The sequence below is a fragment of the Chrysoperla carnea genome, chromosome 3 (assembly GCF_905475395.1).
Source record: "Chrysoperla carnea chromosome 3, inChrCarn1.1, whole genome shotgun sequence".
Classification (NCBI taxonomy): domain Eukaryota; kingdom Metazoa; phylum Arthropoda; class Insecta; order Neuroptera; family Chrysopidae; genus Chrysoperla; species Chrysoperla carnea.
In genome coordinates this window covers 11,105,254-11,127,450 of record NC_058339.1, presented here as the reverse complement: position 1 = coordinate 11,127,450, position 22,197 = coordinate 11,105,254, and the positions used below count along the sequence as shown (strand labels likewise).

At 30.2% G+C, this 22,197-nt stretch overlaps 1 protein-coding gene across 1 annotated transcript in view; it reads right to left on the bottom strand.

The window, feature by feature from the left end:
* Positions 1-22,197, bottom strand: part of LOC123296958 (nesprin-1) — a 124,319-nt gene that overhangs the window by 29,780 nt on the left and 72,342 nt on the right. Inside the window, exons 3-9 of the mRNA XM_044878692.1 lie at positions 21,561-21,622; positions 16,565-16,660; positions 16,315-16,491; positions 14,002-14,156; positions 9,733-12,613; positions 2,675-9,260; positions 572-2,031 (exon numbers count right to left, since the gene is read on the bottom strand). Of these exons, the coding sequence (XP_044734627.1) occupies positions 572-2,031; positions 2,675-9,260; positions 9,733-12,613; positions 14,002-14,156; positions 16,315-16,491; positions 16,565-16,660; positions 21,561-21,622 (11,417 nt within the window). The remainder of the gene's footprint in view (positions 1-571; positions 2,032-2,674; positions 9,261-9,732; positions 12,614-14,001; positions 14,157-16,314; positions 16,492-16,564; positions 16,661-21,560; positions 21,623-22,197) is intronic.

Genomic DNA, 22,197 nt, shown 5'->3' with positions numbered 1-22,197 from the left:
CAATTTTACATTCAATAACTTATAAAAATATATATATTTATTTTAGGGGTAGACACAAAAGTATATAGAAAAACAGCCACCAAAGTTCTACTAAGAAAAAAAATGTCAAGAGCCAAAAGATGCAAGTAATGTTGTTTTAAATAAAATGACGGAGTTGGCTATTTATCTTACTTGTTCGAGATGATCGGCCAACGAGATGAATTCCTTGACATCCCGCACACGCGAATCAACTACTCTTACCAGATCCTAAATGAATATTTTATTCGATGTTAAAAAATCCAAACAAAAATCGTTTTGTAAAAAATAAAAAAATAAAATAAATAAATTCTGAAAAAATAAACCTGAATAATCACTTTTTAATTGTTAATGAAATTTCTGTAAACTTGAAACAAATGAAATGGATTGTAAAAGATTAACGATGATGAACACAAAAATTTTCTGGTATGGTTAAATTCATTAACAGTTTGTTTTCTTTGATGCATACTTTTGGAAAATATTCAGATCACACAATAATAACAAAAAAAAGAAAGAAATATATACAATAAAAGAAAAAAGAAAAATGAATTCTTACTTGATACTTTTCCAATTGATCTTGTTTTTCTTCTAAAGTTGATTTTAAGATGTAATTCTTTAAAATACTTTCAGCATCTGTAAGCCATGATAGAAGACGATTAAGGGAACTCTCATAGTCGATCCATTGTTGTAATCTTTCTTCTAAATTATGCTTCAAATCTCGTACAGAATTTGAAAACTTTTCAAAATCAAATTTAAGATTATTCAAATCTTTTTCCATAACATCTTTAGCACGTGGTGGTACTTTATCCTTATTTTTGTTAACATGTTCGGTTAAAAATTGTAATTTAACATTTCCTTCAGGTAGATTATCCAAAATTTCGTTGACTTTTGTCAATCGATTTTCTAATACGGTCTTATTTCCACTGTAATCGGTATAATTAGCCAATTGATCCCATAATAATTTTTGATAATCTTGATGTGCTTTCTGTAAATCAATGAATTGTTGGAATACATCAACTGTGCTTTCTAATTGTTGTATTGTTTTGTTAGCATTTTGAACTAAATCGTTGTAGCGTTGATTGATATTTTTCACTGTTTTTTGAACATCTTCAGTTTGTGATTTATTTTGTGTAAGTTGCATTAACACTTGAGCTTTTTCAGTAACTGTTTCAATCACTCTCTTATATGATAATACTTCCTGTAAAAGTGCTTTTAATTTAAATAATTTCGCTTTAACTTCTTGATTCGATGTCCATGAATTAGGGTCATATTGCAATGATTTTTCCATCGAATCTAACCAAGCAATTGTTTGCTGTAAAGTTTCTTGATAGCTACTCCATTGCAACGATTGGGCATCTTGTAATTTTTGTTGTTCTTTGATACCTTCTTCAAGTTTCTCCCATCGTTCTCGTATTTCTCTTAATTCATTTCGTATAACTTCACGACCTGCTGCTGCTGTTTCTGGATAAAGACGTTCTCCAGATGAAATAAGGCTACTAATTTTTTGTTCGCCTTGTTCTCCTTCAGCAAACAAAACACGTAATCTATTGCCTTTTGCGTCTAGACTTTCAGATTGTGATTCTTGTTTTAAAGCTGCTAAATGTTCTTCTAGAGGAGTTAGCCATTTATTTGCATCTTCATATTTATCTTTGTACGCACGGTGATAGTCGACGATACTTTGCCATCTATTAATTACTTCCTTGCTAAGTACATGTAATAATTGATACCGATTACTTATTTGAGAGATTAATGGTTTTATACGCTCAGCCCCGCTAATGTGCAACAATGCGTTACTTCGATCAATAAATTGATCAACATCTTTTTCCATATCAATGATAACATCACGTTGTGATTTTAAATTCTTTAATTGATTTTCTTTTTCAGTAAGTGTTGCTTGTAATTGTTGATCACGGAATTTAGCTTCAGCTTGTCGGAACCATTTTGTTTTATTATCTAATTCTTTTTCAAATTCTTGCCATTGCTGTAGAGCATTACGTTGTTTCGCCTCAACATTTTCTGAAATATTTATTATTATTTTATGATTGTGATTTTAAAACAGATTGCACTAGATCAGAAATTAATATATTTTACAATGAGAATTTCTGATGTCTGAGAAATATACAGGGTGGGTCATTTTAATCTATAATAAAAAAAGAATTTAAACAAAAGTTGCAGAGTTTGATGGGGGGCATCATGTTTTGACATCAGATTGGACTTAGTTCTTCGGGTTGCTTTATCAATTTAGATTCTAAATGGCAGGAGATAGAAAAACACTTAGAAAGAAATGAAAAAATTACAGAGAACCCGGGACTCGAACCCGAGTTCTCTTGATATTCGGTCTAGGACGTAACCAACTCCATCACTACTTTTATTTCTATTCGTTCAAATGAAAATACGTAATGTGTGTTTTCCATTGAAGTATACACCTCATATGTTAAGTGATATAATAAATTGAGATAGCAAAAGCTATGAAAAGTATCATGTATCAGGGACTTTGAATACTTGTGCTACAGTAGAATATTCATAATAAAAATATTGATTCTCTATTAGAAATTCTTTTGAACCTTTTTTCTAAAACCATTATTTTCCTAGTTTGGTTTCAGCTATTCTGAAACTTTTTGTATACCTTGTAAATAAAATAGTTAATAAATAAATTTACCTATTTCATGAAGATGTTCTTTTAAGCTTGATTTTAAGTCATCAATTTCATGTTGTAACATTTCATTTCCAGTAGTTGATGTACTCTTGGCAACCGTATCAAATGTCTCTTCAATTTTATTTAAAATCTTACAACCTTCATTTTGATTCTCTTTCATTGATGCAATACTTAACAATCGTTTATTGATATCAGTTTTTTCACCAGTAATATCATCACATTCAACTAATTTCTCTGATTCCGTATTAATCCAATCACGGAATTGTTTTGTTTGATTATTGAATTTCTCATGATTTTCAACACACTCATTCAAATTATCCAATAAATCTTTTGATTTTTGTACAATACTTTTGAATAAATGTTTAATCGATTGTAGATACACATTCAATGATTTATCTTGTGTTTGATCAACAAGTTGTTGAGCTTTATCACATACAGACTCAACTAACTGTTGATGTGACATAATTTCTTGATGCATCAATTTATGATTTTGTAATTGTGCCCGTTTTTCTTGCAAAGATGCTTTTAATTCAGTATGTTGTTGCATTGCTTTCTCAACATCTTTTAACCATTTAGTCAATTGTTCTTGAGATGTTGTGAATTCAGCAAATTGTGTTAAACAATGATCTAATTTATTGCTACCATTTTGTAAATCATCAGAGAAACTTTCCCAAATTGTACGTAAATTCTTTAATTGTTGTCGTATTATTTCTCGACCATCAGGTGATGTATGAACATATAATTTTTCACCTTGATCAATTAATGCATCAAATTTCGCACTTTCTTTATTACGAAGTTCAATTAAATCTCGAATTGATTTTTGTCGATCTTGTAACACCGTTAAATCTCCAACAATTTGACTCAATTCTGATAAATTCTTTTCTTGTGTCGAAAGCCATTCTATAAACGTAGCGTATGAATCATTAAATGCTTTATGTTCTTTTACAAATAATTCATAACGTCCAATAGCTTCTTTCGAGTTATTTTTCAATGATTGATAACGTGTCATTAAATGTGAAACTTTTGTTTGAAGTTCAGAATCACCTTCAATTGATTGACTTTGAACTAACGCATTATTAAAAACATCATTTTTCGATAATATTTCATCTTCTATAACTCGAAGTTTACCAAGATGTTCTTGTTTTGATTCAAGTGTATTTCGTAAACTTTGATCTTTGACTTGAAGTTCTTTTTGTTTTACAAATGTCTCTAATTCATCAATTAATTTTTCAAATTTATTCCATTTCGAACATAATTCGTTCAAATTTGATTGTGTAGCGTTACATGATTCTAAGAAATTTACCCATTCTGCTCTGAGATCATCAAGTCCTTTTAATAAAGCTGGATGACCTTTTATATTCGTCTCTTGTAATACAGTTTGTAATTGATCGCTACAAGTTTGTATGATTTTATCACCTTCTTCTTTTTGTTGTAATAAATTTTGAACAATGGCGATTTTTGTATCTGCTCCATCTTTTTCCAATTGACTTTCTTCGGTAACTAAACTAGCTTCAGCAATTAATGCTTGTAACCAATCTCGGGCTTTTTCTAAGCTTTTTTGATATGTTTCATGATTATTAATGCGCTTATCAGCTTCTTCAGTTTGACTAGCTAAAGTTGTAGCCAATGTTTCACACTCTTCCAAATTTTTGTTAAATACAGATATAACATCGGAATCGGATTCTAATAAAGATTGAATTTTGTCTTCCAATTGTTTTAATAAGTTTTTATGGACATCAACATCTTGACTAAGTGTTTTTAAATGATGCAAAGTAGCCTTTTTCTCGGGTAAAGTTGAGTCAAGTGGTAAACTTGTACCAATTTTTTGTTGAATATCCACAATCCATCGTTGTAATTGTGAATGGTTTTCTTGTATTGAAGATCTCTTTAATAAAATTGTTTCAATCTCTTTGTAAATTGAGTTAACTTTATCAACAAGAGCTTCAGAAGCATCTCGTAGAGCACGCAATTCTAATCGAATTTCTTCACGATTTTCAGGAGTTACACCAGCAAATAATGCTTCACCAGCATCAACAGCTTCGTTTAATAATTTTTGTCCTTTATCACGTTCTTCCACAAATTCTTTCAAACGATCTAATGTTTTTTGATTTGGTTTAGCAGAAACAGTTGCCAATTTTGAAAAACCATTAACTTTTTCCTCAGCCGATTTTAACCAATCTTCAACATTTTTAACAGATTGACGATAAACATCTTTGTTTTTATTTAAATTTTCAAATCGTTCAAGTGATGTAGAAATAAATTTCACTACCGTTTGATAACGATTTTTCAAATGTGATACATATTGTGTTATTCTTGAATCGGATTCTTGTGGTATTTGTTCCGATAAAAGTGTAAGTTCTTGAATTTCATTTTCATGACTGTGTACTTGATTTTGTAAATCCTGAATTTCTTTTATTTTCTTATCAATTGTTCCAATATCAATTTGATTAATTGTTTCGGAACGTAATTTATTTTCAATATCTTTCAACCATGACGATATATTTTCTGAGGATAATTCATATTTTTGCCATAAATCAATATTTTTCTGTAGTTGTTTTTCAGTATCTTTATGTGCAATCTTTAAACTTTCAAGATCCTCATGAATCGAGTTCTTTTCTTCACTTAATTGTTTAATTACGTCAGGTGTTTCGACGTTAGTTAATAATTTCAAAGATTCATCTAAATCGGTATACCTTTGTTGACAATCTTCTAAGAGGGATGTTACATCTTTTAAGGAATATAATTTCACTTCTAAGTTATAACGATCACTTCCAGGTTCAGGAGCACACCAAAGTACTTTTTCTTTTTGTGTTGAAATAATTCGTTGTAAAGCTCCAGCTTTTTCAGTATGGAATTTTCTTAAGAATCCTAATAAAACACCTTCAATTTTATTTGAATGAGTTAAAACACCTTCGCAACGTTTTTGTAAAATATTTAATTCTTTTGGAATAGTTGTTTCACCGAATGCTGGATATTCTTGAACTACTTTACCAACTTTTTGATCAATATTTTTGATGATAACAAAACAATTATCTAATTGATTTTTCAATGATTTGACCTTACGTAATCTATCTAAAATGGCTGTATTTTCACCAGATAAATCTTCGCATTGCATAATTGCTTCACGTAAATCATTGATGATTTTACTAGTTTTTTGTATTTCACTTCGTACATCTTTTTCATTTTCTTCGAAAGTTGCTGTTATTGATTCCAATTTATTAGCAATTACTTGTAAATCGGCAAATTCTTCATTTAATAATTTAATTAATGATTCAATATTCGGAATTGATTCTCCATTATTGATATCTTTCAATTGTGTACCCTTTGCAATAATATTTTGTTTTAAATTAAGTTTTGATGGTAACTCTTCCTTATATTTCAAATATTTTGCTTGGCCAATTTTAAATTCACTTGGATTATTCAAAATATTCGTTAAACTTTCATTCATGTCACTCAACCATGGTAATAAATTATTTTTCGTTTCTTCAATTTGTTTCCAAATAATTACTTGGGATTCATGATTTTGTGCACGTTTGGATATTTTATCGTATGCGTTTTGCCAAGCTTTATGAACACCATCAGCTTGTGAAATCAATTTTGGTGTAAATTCTGGTAAAGTTTCAGCTTGTTTAATAATTAATTGTTTTTTCACATCCATTTTATCTAAATGAATTTTCGATTTTTTAAGAACTTCTAATGCTTTTTTCGTGGCTTCATTTGTAACCGTTGCTTGGGTTAAATCGTTTGGAATTTCTGTGTTTGTACTTAATTCTTCAGCACGGTTAATTTCTTTTTCGACTTTTTGTTTCGCTTGATTAAATTCTTTCCAAGATAATAAAATTTGAGCATATTTTGTTTTATTTTGTTTCAACAAAGATTCAATTGCATCCCATTTTTCATCAATAATTGTGATACTATTTTGAATTGTTGAGGCTTTATCTTGATCTTCGTTCATTAATTGAGTACCAGCTTCATGTAAATGATCTTTTTCGTTTTGACTCTCATGAAGTACTGATAATATTTTCGAAATTGTTTGTATAACTTCTTCCAGTTGTTCACAGTTTTCGATTGGTTTTGGAAGATTATCAATTTGAGATTGGACTTTATCTAAATTGTTTGTTATATTTGTCTGTATTTGTTGGAAGTGATTCCAATGGGAACCTAATTTTTGTAATACGTCACTTTTAGAAGCAAGTTGTGATTTTAGATTTACAGCTTTAACTTCTACGTCTCGGATTAAATTTGCCGCTGATAGTGGTTTACCAGTGTTCTTGTCACGTACTTGAATTTCTGTAACTGAATCAATGACAGGTACTGCAGATTTCCAAGTTTCAACTTTGGATAAAATTTCATCAATTTCTAAGACACATTTCTCAATATCTTGTGGTTGTAATTTTTGATTTTCTAATTGATATTGAACGTGTTGCAAATGTCGATTTGCGTCATCGTTCCAATTTAACAATTCTGACCATTTTTGGAAAGCAATTTTCTTTTGTTCTAAATTGCCTTGCAATTTTTGATATGTATTTACCATGGTTGTATAAGTTTCGTTTAATATTTTAGCTTCTTCGGGTGTACTATGAAGTGCTAAATTCTTTACTTCATCGTAAATCGAATTAAATAACGGTTGTTTTTCAGAATGTTCTTGTAACAGTGCATGCACTTTCTGTAAAGATCCATCAACCTTATCCGCATTTATTTGATCAATTTGACCAGATTGAACACGCAATTGATCCATCCAATTTGTAAAGTTTGCTAATTTATGATCGAATTCTTGGCGCGCTAAAATTGCATCAGATATTTCATTGATTCGACCTCTTGTTGCTTCAGTTAATTGTGTTACGCGAGTTTTTAATTCGGCGACTCGACCTTTAACGGCACTTGCTCCTTGTAAAGCAATTCCATGTCCTATTTTGTCTGAAGTTTGAGTTAAAGTAATTAATTTTGCTTGTTGTTCGGATATTTCATTGTTAAAAGCTTTCAACTTTGATAATTCCGCTTCTAATTTATCAACTTGGGGTGTATTTAAATTGACACTATGTTGAGCAATCAATTTTTCACTTTCTGTAATCCATGTTTCTAATTTATTTGCATTTGCATCAAATTGTTGCCAGTTTGCAACTAATTTATCCAATTTGTTTGCCCACTGAGCTGCATTATTTTGTACAACAGTCCATCTTGAGTGAAGTGCATCTATTTCATCTCTTGAACCAGACTTAACCGCCATTTGTTGGGTAATTCCTGCAACTCCTTGTAATTTAACTAATTGTCTGTCGCATTGTTGTTCAAATTCTTTGGCTTGAATTTGAAGTTGGACAGCTTCTTCTAAACTGACAGGTTTTGGCATTCCCATTGAAACTTTTACTTCAGCTTCTTCAATCCATGGTTTAATAGTTTGAAGTTCAGCTTGATATTGTTTCCATTTTTCTAAGTCTGTTACAACAACTTGAGATTGATTTTGTGCAGTTGTATTTAGGGCTACAACTTGTTTCTGTAATTTAACAACCTCCGTTTTCAATTTTTGCGCTTCTAGATTTTCATCGTCGCTGCTTAATATTTCAACAGCTTCGTTATTCAATGCGTCTAAAATTTGTATTTTTTCGTGTAATTGCTCTTGTAATTTAGTTGATTTTATAACTCTCTCTTCAGGGGTTACATCTTCAGATTGCAATGCTTGCAAGAGTGCTGGTCCAGTATGTTGAGCCCAGGTTTGTAATTCTCCTAATTGAGATTGGAAGTGAGTCCATTTTGTATTGAATTGTTGTAAATAAACTACTCTCTCTTGAACTGTTTCAAGTGTCACCAAAAGACGTTTTTCTATTTCGGTTACCTCTTTTTGTAGAAGTGGTTGTTTCTCAGGTGTTGCAATTGAACATAAATTGCCACATAAATCACGTAAGCGTTTAAGTAATTCTTCTGTTGCTTTCCGTAATTTTATACTCATTTCTTGTTTGGCTTGTAAATCTGAAGCTAAGTTGCTAGAATTGTGTTGACCAGGAGCAATGCGATTTAATTCTTGCTCAGCCTTTTGTAAGAGGGACATTATATCATCTTTTTGTTCTGTATAATTCGTCCAAACTTTGTGAGTCTCTTTCAAATGTTTCAATTTCAAGACGGTTTGTTCATAGGCTTCGTTCCATCCGGTTTCTAAAGATTGTACTTCTTCTTTAACAAATTTGGGTGCATTGGTATCCTTTGATAAATCTTTACCACGTTGAAGCATCGACATAATATTAACTCTTTGTTCATCGAGTTGACTTACAGCGGTTTCTTGTTGAATAATTGATTGATTTACTCCTTCTAAGTTTTCTGGTTGTGATTTTATATTTGAATCCTCTTTAACTTTCTTCAACAATTTACAAACTTCGCGTACTTCTTTGCGATATGTATAACATTTTGAATATACTTCAGTTTTTACCATCGTTACTTCAATGGTTGGTATCAAATTTTTGTAACGGTTTATTAATGCTTCCAATTTTTGTTGTTCGGCAATAGCTTCAGCTTCAGTACAATGTGAGGATAAAGCATCCAATGTTTGTACTAACCACTTCATATCTTCACGTTTCGAATCGGCTTCTCGGCATATTTTCTGTAAGTACAATGATAGAGAATTAAACTTAAGATTTATACCTGAATTAATTATAAATTAGTAATAATTTTATTCAAATTTACCATTAGTATCCTTAACTGTGCGCAAGAAAAAAGTAGAAAGAAATTATTATTTTAAATTTAATTGGGGAAACAGAGTATGGGATAAATTGAATTAGTTTTTTTAAGGTAAAATGCGAACTATAGTCTCGAGAAATATTTATATGAATGTGTGGGTAAAAATAAATATGTATACAGGGTGGACCAATAAGATATAAATTGACAATTAAAGCAACCCGGAGAACTAAGTCCAATCTGATGCCAGAACATAATGTTCTCTATCAAACTCTGCAACTTTTATTTAAATTCTTTTTTTATTGGCTATCAACAAAACAAGCTATTAGTCATAATACATTAAAATGGTCCAGCCTGTATATTTTTGAAGAGTTTAAATAAACTAGAACTTAATTTACCTGGAACACGGCTTTCTCTTTTTCAAATTCTTTCATGGTATTGACTTCATTCAAAATATTTTTAAGAGTTTCATCAACTAAATTCATCCACTTGACCATTGATGTGAACTTTTCATGATAAGTTTTCCATTGTTCGGGTATTTGTTGTAATGTCTGTCGCATACTTTCAACCTTTTGTGCTAAACTTTCCCATTGACTTTCCGCTTGATTCAATGCATCAGTTAATGTTGTATCTTCGGGTTGTATTTGTGAGTATGCGGTACTAATTTTTTCTAAATTCTTCAAACATTTTTCGACTTGTAATATTGTGCCTTTTGTAACAAAGAAATCTTTATTACGTTCAATTATTGTCTCCACATCTTCTTGTTTTGTGAACGCCTGTTGTTCGGTATTTAATTCCTTTTCGATTTCTTTTAAATATTGTAAAAATGCTGATTCATCTAAACGGAATTCTAATCTCATTAAATGTAATGGAGCAAATGATAAAATTTCTTTCCATTTTGATTGTAAACGTTCAACAGATTTTGTAATTTGTTTTTGTTGATCCGTTGGTAAACAGTTTTTCAAATCTTGTGCAGCTTGACTTAAATCATGTATCCATTTTTCATTAACTCGTTCAAAGAATATTTTGTGCGTTTCAACAGCTTGTTTACTATCAATATGTTTTTCAGAGATAAGCGATTCTGCTTTACCCAGCCAATCAGAAATTAAACGTTCATTTTCACGGAAATTGTGCCAACATCGTACAGCCTCTTGAAGTTTTTGTTCCCAAGTGTGTGCGTTTTGTGAAACATAAGCAAATCTTTCATTTAATTCTTTCATCTTAAGTTGTTCCTCGCTAGTATCAATTTCAGCATTATTATCAACCGATTTAATAATGCTGTTAAATACTTTATTTTTACTGTCTAACATTGATTTGTAATATAAAGTACGTGAAAAGAATGTTTTGTGTCGTTCAAGTTGACTTTGTACGGCATCTTTTCCATTCGCTAATGTGTACGAGCCTAATAATAATTCGGCTTCGTCTAACCAACGATGTATTTCTTTTTGGCCAGCTTCTAAAGATTCTTGTTGTACAAGTAATTGATTGAATAAATGTATTTGCATTGGTATCAAAGCTCGTACTTTCACTAACGATTCCTTTTCTTTTTTCAACGTATTCATCATTCTATCTACTTCATCTCTTGATAAATCTTGTATCAACGTTTGGAAAGTTTTACTAATTGTTTTAAATAATTCTTCAATTTCTTCGATTTCTGATTGTAATTTCAGCAATTTTTCACTATGATCTTTAATTTTTTGTGTCGAACCAAACGGTTGCGATGCTAAAGTACTTTCAGCGTTTCTCAACCATTTACTTAATTTTTCTACACCTAATCGAAATTCTTTTCGATTTCGAATTAAATTACCGGCATGCATGTATTGTTTAGTATTAGCAAATATTTTTTCCCATCGATTAGTTATTAATCCATATTGAGTTCTTAATTCTAAAGCAATTGGTTCCTCACAAGTTGCAATCAAAAAACTAACTGTATCTCCTAGTAATTGATATTTATCCTTCCAAATACTAATATCTTGGAAGAACTCCATTTTTGGATCTTCATCTAATTGTAATGCAGGTTCAGCTTGATTAAGCCATTCTTCAAATTCGGGAACTAAACTATCCCAACGTCTCCAATAGGCAACTACTTCTTCTAACATACTTTGTACACAACGTAATTCCATAGAAACATTTTTCCAACGTTCAGCTGTATCTCTCATAAATTTATCAGTAGATGCTGCTTCTTTTTGATCTATTAATCCATCACGCTTGTATTCTTCGACAACCGCTTGCATATCAATGTATGCTTTGTTAAATTCTTGGAAAATTCGATTACGTGATACAAAATTTCTATATTGTTCTAAAAGTTGTGCAACTTTATCAACACGTCCATATTTTACAGACCAACCTTTCAATTTTGTTTCAGTTAATTGTAAAAATGCAATAAGGCAACATTTATGTTCTAAGAATTTCAAACGAATACGTCGTTGTGTTGCTTTTGGTCCAATTGCATTTAATCTGGCAGCCATATTATTAATTTGTTCGATAGGTATATCAGAGGGTATTGGTGCATTAACAGCTTTTTGAAATTTATCAACAATTTCTGGAAGTCGAGCAAAGAATGCTTTATGCTCTTCTAATTTTCTACTTATAATACTAGCAGTCTCTTCGTTCATTACAGTAGGTATTTCATCATTATAAATTAATTTTTCAGCTTCTGCTAACCATTTACCGATTTCACCAAATTCACCAGGTAAACGTGCATCCAAGAGCCATAACCAATAACGTAATTGTGATTCTAATTTTGTCCATAAACGTTCAATTTCACGCCATGATTCGATCGTTATTGAAATAACTGATTGTGATTCCAATAAACTACGTAATTTATCGTAAATAATAAACTTCTCATCAACTTCAGACTTAAATGTTTTATATTCGTTGTAATTTAATGGTAAAGAGTTTGTCTGTTGTAAATGATCCAAATATTGTGTTTTTAATAACAGCCAAGTAGTTAATTCATTATATTCAGCTTGTATAGCTGCAACGGCATCTGGTCCAGTACTCTTTGGTTCTGGATATTTATGTAAAAATTGTGCAACATATGTCATTATAGATTTCTCATCTGGTTTTGGTACATCTACATCTTCTGGATCCAAAAGACGCGCTATACCAAGTTCACTTTCGGCAACATCAAATGCAGTTTCTAAACGTACTTTATTTGATTCTTTTTTCATGTCAGCAATATTTATTAAATTTGCTTTAATGGCATCGATTATGGCTAAGAATGCAACACCATCACGCCAACTTGGGCCAAAGTCTTTTACTTCGACACCCAAGTCCCTGTGAAATAAATATTTTAAATTAAGAATGTTAGCCGTATAGTAAATTTTTTAAATTAATTGCATTCCAAAACTTTTTTTCTTACATTCTTTCATAGTTTAAACATTACATGTAGGCTAATAACCGGGGACTATTTTTCTGCAATTTTCTACAGAAGAGATTGTCTTGTTGGAAAATTTTCAGGAGTATTCCTCGAATGTAAACTCAAGTTGACGGGGGGAGGTTTTTTGCTCTGGCTATTAGGGTAATGATTCTAAGGTGGGTTCGCTTTGATTCTAAAACATAGCTCTAATGTTTGACCAAACATCTTATAATTTAGATTGTATAATATTGATTTCATGGCAAGTATCTGAGTTAATAATTAATTTTTTGCTACTTATCATACAAAACTAATGATCCTTTGAAAGAAATCTAATTGAAACCTTCAATATGACAGGCAGACATTATGACATTTTGAAGAACTAGTCCGATTACTAAATTATAAGTACTTTTTCACGGACTTATAAATGAAATTGTCAAAACTAATAAATTAAGTCTGAATGCAGCCATTTTAAAGTTAAGAATTTTTTCCATTTTTAAAAATGTTTATTTTTGCATATTAAATATGTTTTATTAAATATTTTACGAAAAGGGAATTAAATTTAAATTAATTCCCTTTAAAAATTACTTTTTTAACTAGGAATGTTCAGATGAAAAATGAAATTTGATTAAATTCTACAGAAGATGTTCGATGATGCACCATGTGGCTTTTCACACACTTGTATTATTTATATTAAATATAGACTGCCAATATGGTTGCTATTTTATTATAGACTAGCGACCCGCCCCGGCTTCGCACGGGTGCAATGCTACGTTGAAGGTGCAATGCATAAGAGATAGTCATATACCATCACGGACTTTTCTGTAGACCTTTTCAATGTGTACAATACTTAGTACATTATTTTGATAAAACTATTTACCATAGCAGCGCCATCTATTGATTACTTACTCAACCCAGTCGAAAGGTATCGACATCTGTTAGAATCATTTGGAGTTAACAGATAATTGTGACTGTCAAATAATAACAGACAAATAATTAGCAATAAATTAAAATTGCGACTATAATTTGAGATTTAAACTATCCTATCTCTCAAGTTGGATCGAACTGCACATGGTGTGCGAATTTTATTATAATCGGTTAAGTGGTTTAGGAGTCCATTGAGGACAAACATTGTGACACGAGATTTATATATTAAGATTATGATTTGTATTATTCTAAACAAGTTTAATGATAATAAATTATAAAAAGACGAATGCATCTAAACGTAATTGCTTTTAAAGTTAGGGATTGGAATGCAATTATTATAAAAATACATTAAGAAAATAATTAATTTTACTCAAGTACATACTTTGGCAAGGCATTTGCTACCCATTGTAATAATGTTTTACGTGCTCCCTGTTTCCATTTGTCCTTTGTCATTGATGAGCTAGTTCCAGCACTATCCAAACTGCTCATGCTGCCAAATTGTCCTAAGTACTCCAAAGCGCGACTATTTTCTTCAATCTAAATTAATTAATTTAAAATTAATTACAATTGAAACAAAAAAATTGACCTAATATTGATACTTTTACTAATAAGCTCAAAGAAATTACTTTTATATTTTACAAATTATGGATAATAATTTATTCAAGCTATTGAAACCGTACTGATTTGTAGTAACTAGCGACTTGTAGCGAACAAAATTGGAAGAATTTACGTTTCAGCTGTATATTGTCATAATGGATTTGTATTTTATCCGAACCAAAGACAGATATTGAGATATCCACATGGAAGCTCAGATGTATATGTGTTTTTGTTCTCACTATTTTGCTAGTTGGTCCTCATTTACATATGCATTAGCACTCTAATATGTATTATTCTGCACTCTATTTGAATACAGATTAGAGTGCAGCTATCTATCGGTGAATACACCAAACCAATGCAAAGCCTAAGCCCACTGGTTAACTCAGGACCAACTAATAGAATGGTGAGGACAGAAACACATATACATTTGAGCTTCTATGTGTATGAAGACTCATATGAAGACTATAAGAGAAGGAGATTTAACTCTGGATCTCGGAAAATGAATTCGATGAGCTCATATACATCCGGCACTTGTAAGTTCGCTTATCTGAATTTGATGATTATACGCTATGGCCATGAAATACAATCAGCGCCACCAAATTCAGAGAAGTGAACTTACAAGTGCGAGTTCCGGATGTGTACGGGCCCACTCAAAGCCCAGAGTTAAGTCTCCTTCTCTTATAGTCTTCATGATACATCTGTATTCTTTGTACGAACAAAGAATGGTTTTTAAATCTACCCACAATAACGCAAATTTTTACCGTTTTGTCGCCAGTTTATACAATTGTACAAGGGTGTCAATTATGTATGATTTTAGATAGTTTTAATGAATTTTAGCACTAAATATTTTTTGTAATATTACGTGTAGATATGTCCCCAAGACTTATTAACTTACCAGTCTTATTCCAAAATTCCTACTACGAAGCTTGTGTGATAAATAAAAACAAACTATTATGTACATTGTGCGATATTAAAATTACTATATCAAAAATTTCTAATTTAAAAAAATTCTACCCAAAATAAGCTACCTTCCTATGTCCTTTTAAGCTTGGTGACTCTTTTCTCAATACAGTGGAAACTCGATTATCCCACCCTCAGTATAATACCGATTCGTGGGATTATCCGGACTATCAATTATTCGGATTTTCGGATATACGAATGCTTAATGACAACAATTAGTCCGGTTCATCAAGCTACCACAGTAATTAAAAAGCTTTTTAATTTTTATTTAGTTATTTTACTTTAATGATATTCTGATATTCGATATAATGACTAAGCAAACTTTTGGAGATGATTAAATAAATTTATCAAAGGATAAATAAATAAGGGTAGAAAAAACCCTTAAAGGGTAGATATTGGACTGCCTTGATAGATGGCCTGCAAATAAAGTATGAGATAAGCTTCTTCAGTAGAAATAATCGGATTAAAGCTTATAAAAAAGTGGTCGCTTTTTTGTGGTTGAAACTTTTTCTATCTTCATAAACTTTGATCTATTTTAGACTTGTATGTTAATTTTTAAATCATTTTCTCTATCCGTTGTGTAATTTTATTTACTTCATCTCTCAAAAGTTTAATATTTTATAGATAATAATTAATATTTCAAAAATACGACAGCAATTTTCTTATTATACCCTTTATGTGCTATTTTCAAGTATACCCTAAGTACCCTAATTGCACCTAAGCTAATTATTTACTTTAAAATAAAAATAAAATGAAAATTAAAAAATAAACTGTTTGCATAAATACGAAAAATGTAAAAAAAACTTATTGAAAATATCCATTTAGAAAATTCTACAATATTGGGAAAGAAAAGCGTCTAGAAAAAATATATGAAAATATAAATTAATTAATTCATACGTTATCTTTCTCATCAAGTGCAGTTTTTATAACAACATATACTGATGTACGCTAAAAATAAAGATTTTAAAAAGTTTTTCACAGATCATGTTCTGGTGTTCGTTCAAAATTTTACATTTTTGTATCTTACATTCATTCAACAAACATTTAATAGAAGAAAATTATTTTAAGATAAAATAATAAAAATACTAAAACATAAAAATTTAAGAATAAATTTTAAAAAATAATTTAAAAAATTTACCTGGAAGTATAAAATAATTGTCCAAATAAGGCCAAGAACGACTGGTGGTCTCCCATCCACCAAATCGGTTGAATTTATATTAACAAGTTTAATTTTTTTACTTGCTAAATATTGTAAAGCTGTATTTGCATTACTTAAAAAGTGTGGCCGACGAAGATTTCGCCCTCTCTCCACGGGCTAAAAATAACAAAATAAATATTTTTAAAAAATTTCAAATATTTAGAACAACAAGGAAAAAAAAAAAACATACCAATTTTTCACCGGATAACACTTCTAATAATGCAAGCAATTTCGTACCATCTTTAAGATCTTCGATCAAATCATTTACCCGAAGCGGTGGAACTCGCTGGAAAAGGAATAAAAGAACTAAATTATCATCACGAAATTCAAGTTACTAAACAAATGTTTCCGTTTTTAGATGTCGGGGATATAGAAAGGTATCTAATTTTACATATTATTTATAATAATATGCCATATTAATTTTAGAATAGAAAATTTCTGTTTTCATCCCGAAAAAGGGTGGTTTTATGATACTTGTATTTTGTTTACCGGAGTTCACAATGAAAACTCGCAATATTCATACCTATTTGTACTTTTTTGTATTTTACAGCAAAACAAATTTGAATTAACTATAATTCCTGCAATTGAGACTAATAAGAGACTAATAGAGAGACTAATAAAAGACTAGTCACTAGCTTGATCCGTGCGGCTAAAAACAGATTTTCTTTTTATTTGTAGGCAATTTTATTACAGATATGTTATACAAATTGCATAAAACGAAAGTGTTACAAATAAACTGAAATGTTGGTTTTTTAGTCAATAATTGCTTTTAAAATATTTACCATTTACATAAAAAACTTTTATCAATATTCCTCAAGTTTTAAGCTTCATAATCATATCAAAATTAAGAACTACGAAAAATGAAAAATTTTTTTTTGGTAAAAGTACTGATAGTTTCATAAAACTTACAGAGAATCGGTATGAACTTTTCACAAAAGACGTATAAAAAGATGATTAATGGATAAACAAAATTTCAAATTTTCGGTATTTCATTTTTACAATATCAAAATACCTTAATATTATTTTCCTAGCCTGTCTCTTCCTAAGCGGTACATTTTTAGACCGTGAGTATATTATTCCATAAGACAGAACAATAAGCTTTAAAATGATGGGTCAATCATGGAATTCGATAAAGAAATCATATACAATAAGATAATATTTATTACTGAATTATAAAGTTATTGGATTGATCTCCAAAGGCCATATCCAATACGGCTTGTTTATAATAATATGCCATATATTTCATGTTTTTTGCATGTTTCAATATTTAAATATTCTCATGTGATTGGTACCTGGTTAAAGAATTATTTTTAAAAAATATGTCAACTTCATATTACTGTGTGTAACAAATCAAACCATAAGGTTCATCCATTTGAATTATGACACACATGCATGAATTGGAAAAATGGGTCAACCTATTTAAGAAAAGGGTAATAATGAGAATTGATATACATAGTGGCTCATATAGGTCTGTCAACTTGCAAAAAAAACCCACGAAAATTTGTAAGTTTCTTTTTTAACCCGCGAACTAAAAAAAGCGGTGTTATAAGTTTGGCCGCTATGTCTGACTGTAACAATTTCGGATTTTCTGAAATACATCTGATTATCTTTAATGGCTTTGAATCCATGTGATGTTTAGTTAGAGATTTTATTAGCGCTTGACCGTCAGTTGGAAGTAATAGCTATTGCTGCTGTTATGTGTTAGAAAATTATTATTTTTAGAACATGGTGTAAAAATGATTATTGGTCGATTATACCACAAAGTCTCAATTCATTTTACATATAAAAATAATATAATACAATAGGTTGGTATAATATTAAAACCAAAAATAAATGTTATCTTTAGAAACAAACAAGTTTGTCAGATATATAAATACTGATACACTTATATATTCCACTTCTTCATAAGAATTATCATTTTACATATATAAATAATTTCGCGTCTACTCACACGCTAGCTTCATGATAATTTTGTTAAGAAATACTTAAACTTATCTAAAACGCTAACGTTAAAGAAGAATCCATCACTTTTTCAAATTATTATTTTTTAATCATTTCAAAATACATAAAAAAGCATCCATTCCGAGAGAGAGCATCCTTTTTGTTAAATGATTAATACATATCTACTTGAAACTTCGTGAGTGGCTTCCTTTTGACTAATCTATCAAACTTTCTCTATACGACTTGTTCGAAAGTACTGTGTTTTCAAATGAGCATGATAACATCATATTTAAGCTATCGGTATGAAAAAACACAGAAGGAAAGTTGGAAAATATAAACACTAACAACTCCGGTTCAAACAACTCGGTACAAAAATGACTCGATGATAAAACAACTGCGGCAAGTGTTTCTCAGTTTGGATACGGATATTGGGAAAATAATTTGAGTAAACGGAAATTTCAGGGTTATTGCAAGGGCCAAAAAACTAACAGATCCATGCTAACTCGACCCCATTAAGGGCATGACCAACTCGTGGATCAGTGAGTAAACGCAATCACAGGGATCAAAAACTCGCAGACCCGTGCTAACTCGATCCGATTAAAGTCATGGTCAACCAGTAGATCAGCGAGTGAACGCAGTTTCGAGGTTAATACATCCTGTGGGATAGATAATTGTTTTAATTTTTGTTGAGCAAATACATGATTTTTTGACATAGGCTAATTTGATCCCGGAAACATTCACAGTTCCTATGGTACCCTATATAGGAATTGTGTTTTTTAAAGAGTTTTGTAAAAGTTCGTGAAATAGATTTTTAGCGCATTTTTCTCAAGAAGGCTTGATTAATTTATACAGTAACGACAAAAATTTTCAAAATCTCTTTTAATTGAGGGTAACACCGCGGGTACAGCTAGTTTTTCGTATACTTAATTCAACATACATTGTAGCCAACGTGTGAAGTAAATTTAGCGAAATAATAATAACGAAACCAATAAAGAACAGAGAATTGAGCGACGGAGACGATTATACCATACCTACTATACAACGAACGATTTTTATCGTGATCAAAATAATGAATTAGTATTTGTATATATAAAGTCTGTTGTTTTGTACTACAGTATTATTAAACAGTTTTACATGCCGCACCGTAAAGAATTTTATATGAAGCTCTCTAGCAGAGTTTTGATAAAGTTAGGCTAGCTAAAGCTAGCTATGGGGGATATAATATTATGTTGATAAATTATGGTGCTTGGTACCATATCATGACATGGAGAGTTCAAAGATGGTAGGTTATTTTCATTTTTACAATCAATTCATCATACAAAGTGGTCCTTGAAAATGATTAAATAGAGAAGAAATACAAAATAGCAGGATATAGATAAATGATAATTAACCTGATGGTCTAAATTGGAAGTACTGAAAACGGGTCCAAATCCTTAATCCTGAAAATCCAGGATAATTAAATAAACTTATTAAATTATTGTATTGCCATCGGTCTTTGATAAGTATACCATATTTCGAGTTAATCCGACGTTTTGAAGGGAGTAAAAATCATGTTCGAACACTGTTTCCGTTACATATACTAACGTACTAACATACGTATGAAGCTAATAAAAGCTTTGAGTTGAGTATAAGATAATTAGTATTAATAATATTTTGATTCACGTGAACCATAGTGTTTATTAAAAATTAAAATTGTATATTAGATGTTAAATGTTTATAATAATTACAAATTATTTCCTATACAGGTATTTAGCAGTAGGTATCATAAACTCGAGTTACCTTACTATTTGCTAGTTACAACTAATACTACCTCTCATACAATTATCGTGTTATTGTTAAAATAAAAAGAAATAAATAAATATGACTATATACAAATTAAAAGCTTCGAGTTAATATTCTGAGCTATCAGTTTCTAGAAAGAAGCTAGTTGGGCATAAGTATGCAAAAGCCGTCTGGAATTTGAAGATTTTCTCCGCTTGATCAACTTGAAATGTACAAATACGTATATAACTTCCTAGAAAGTTAGTAGCATATTTGCAACGTTTTGCAGATATCGCACTCAACGGGGGCCCTAGGCTAAAGAGAGAAATGCGTTCGCTATAGGCGTTAGAAAGTAAGGAGTACCAAAATGCCAAATACAAAATTTTTATTGAAATAAAAGTTAATCTTTGAAAAATTTGCTAAATCATTCAACAAGAACTGAAATATAGTCTATGGTATGAAAGCGTTGACCAAAGAGAGTCGAAAGACATTCTCGCTCCACCTTGATTAGTAGTACAGTCAAACAATGAGTTAGTAGCGCAAATGATTCAATTTGTAAATAAACCAATAATTTTGAATAAGTTTGAATAAGTTGACTTAAAAAATTAAAACATAGGCAACTTGTATTTCATATACGTTATACATAGATATATAATAGTTTTTCGATTACTTGTCAAACACTCACATTTACGTCATACAAGTTGCCTATTTACAAATTTTTAACTTACTTTAACATCGCATTGGGTCGATTCATTGAATTAACAATTTATTGTTTATTAACATTTAACAAATAGAAATATTTGCGAAATTAGTTTCGCAATTTGACATCTAAGAAACACATTCCACCAGGTTTTAGCCGAAACTTTTGTAAAATTTTTTACTGTACTATAAGGACAAGGGCTTGGCACTGATCGCACTTGGGAGCAATCTAAAATTTCGAGTGGGAAGTTAAAAGTAGTTTATAGCTTTGATTCGAGATGAATTGACAAAACTTAAACAAACACTATTGGAATATATTGTGTTAGCGAAGGATCAAGGGTTGTCCAACTGAAGTTTATGTTAAGACTAACGGCTAAAGAAACATCAAATAAAGGGCTTAAGGAGTTGTAGGTCAAGGAAAACAAAAGTAATGCCTAGTCTAGTGAATCAAGCAGATAGCGACTACTAGTTCCCGATTATATATGGTAGGTATAAAGTATGGATTATATGGTAGGTATAAAGTATGGATTTAATTTTATAAAGAACTTTTTTAGTGTTCAAGTTCGGTTAGTGTGCCCTTTACTTTATGTATTTTTGTGTTTGAAATTTAGTTAGAATTCCGTTTTAAATAAATAATAATTCATAGGAAATTCGGTAAAAGTAATGAATGATGTTTTGACAATCAACAACTAATATTTATGTGGTATTTCTATGTAAAACCAGTTATGGTTTTTCGTGTTATTAACATAAAATTTTACACATGAAGTAATTAAAATTATTCTCACCTTGGATAAATGTGAATTGATCCAATTAACAAAAGTTTTCTTTTGGACACGTTCTTGCTCATCTGAAACAATTTAAACAAATATTGATTAATAATGGTAATTTACAAAAAGAAATATTACTTATTAAAAATTGTGAAGTCTGTCCCCGATTTTTGTAGTTTTTGGCCCTTAAAAATCGAAATTTTTTTTTTTGCTTCGATATGATAAAATTCTTTATATAAGGTAATTTTGACCTAATAAATCCAAAAATTGGGTTTATTTAATGATTGGATGCGTGGCTTTTGAGATATAATCCAAAATTGGACAAAAAGATTGATTTTTGAATTTTTTTTTCGTGTAAAAATTCATTATAGGTACTGGGATGTTGATATTTTGAGTAGTTGATGTGTAAATATCGAAACCGAATCACAACATCTGGCTGAAAAGTTGAGTCTTTAATTTTATGAATCAATCAGTAAACCTAATAATACAATTCATCATATCCCATTACTACAAACACAAATATTTCAAAAGTTGAACGTGTTGCTTTGATGTTTTCATTTTTTTTGATGAATAACAAATACAAATAACATTTAAAACATTCATAATAATATTTTAAATGTAAATTAATATGTATTTGTAATAACAATAATAAATC